The following is a 1,420-nucleotide window of genomic DNA, read 5'->3' on the forward strand; positions in this document are numbered from 1 at the left end:
TATATATATCAAAATCCCATTAAACCCAACGTCGTGGGTTGGCATGCATAGTCTCCGACTACTACACTGGCAAACGTAGGTAGACCGTTTGACAATACTTCAAAACCGTTGTTACCAGTACTTCTCACAGATGGGATGGACATTTATGGACTAAGAGAGTGTGCAGAGGGTGTTTACGTTTAACGCGTCTGATGCCAAGACTAGCTACAGTACGTGTTGAGTGAACCATTGTACGTGTTTAACTCACATAGTCTCTTCGCTAGTTACGGGTACAGTACGCGAGAGGGTATGAGTGTGCGTACTCAGAGTGTGGGGATGTAATGTGACTGCCGGCAACAGTAGGCGAAGTAGCAGTTCATAAAACGCTTACGAGTTCCCATATACACCTTGGGGGTGGAATGTGACTGCCGGCAACAGTAGGCGAAGTAGCAGTTCATAAACGTTTACGAGTTCCCATATACACCTATGCATATCGTCCACCCGAGAGCACTGGGCGTACGACACCGTTGTTAAGCAACACCGCCGTTGCTAAGCAAAACTCGATTGAAAACTCTATAGCGAATACAGCGCCGTTGCTAAGCAAGACTTGACAGAAGACTATTTATCCATGTACGCGTGATGGTCGTACAAGGTATATTATGAACGCGTGTGGAGTTGTTGTAGCGCACACAGTCTCTCAGTCGGTGACATGTTAACGCTAAGGTATATGCCCCACTCAAAGCGCCGAGAGAATACAGGTACGTTGTTGAAAGCGCTGTATAATACTACGTATGTAGTTAAAATTGTTGAATTATATAGTTTTGTACTGGAACTATCGAGCTATAGTATAGTACTATATAGTCCAAGCATATACAAACGAAGCAACCATTGAATTGTATGCCCATATAATTAGATTTTCAAGGCCTTGGTCCACTGATATACACACAAATATATAGAAACACACATACACACACATACATAGCACACATACACATACACACACATACATAGTACACATACACGCACATACATAGTACACATACACACACATAAATACATACACATACACAAACATATACATACAATTGATTCATTCTTCCAAAGTACAGTACATACCGCAACGTGCGTCGTGCCAGTTCTAAGGAGTTCTGCAGTGATGGTTCGCCACCGAGATTTTTGTAGGTAGCCACAGCTTTGAGGGCTTCTCGATGTCTTTGTACGCCAGCTGTAAATCAATAGGTTAAATGGTTGCATCGAAAGTTAGTTTACCCATACACATGTATGTATACACTTGTATTCGTATATATATATATATATACATATACATATATACATACATACATACATACATACATACATACATACATACATACATACATACATACATACATACATACATACACACACACACACACACACACACACACACACACACGACACG

The 1,420-nt window shown here is 41.3% G+C and overlaps 1 protein-coding gene across 1 annotated transcript in view; it reads right to left on the minus strand.

Moving 5' to 3' along the window:
- Positions 1 to 1,095: 1,095 nt before the first annotated feature.
- SARC_12280 (hypothetical protein) overlaps positions 1,096 to 1,420 on the minus strand; it is a gene marked incomplete at its 3' end in the record, with an annotated part of 2,093 nt that continues 1,768 nt past the window's right edge. Inside the window, exon 3 of the mRNA XM_014293616.1 lies at positions 1,096 to 1,204. Coding sequence (XP_014149091.1) covers positions 1,096 to 1,204 — 109 coding nt within the window. The remainder of the gene's footprint in view (positions 1,205 to 1,420) is intronic.

This window comes from Sphaeroforma arctica (genome assembly GCF_001186125.1).
Source record: "Sphaeroforma arctica JP610 unplaced genomic scaffold supercont1.2196, whole genome shotgun sequence".
Lineage (NCBI taxonomy): Eukaryota > Ichthyosporea > Ichthyophonida > Sphaeroforma > Sphaeroforma arctica.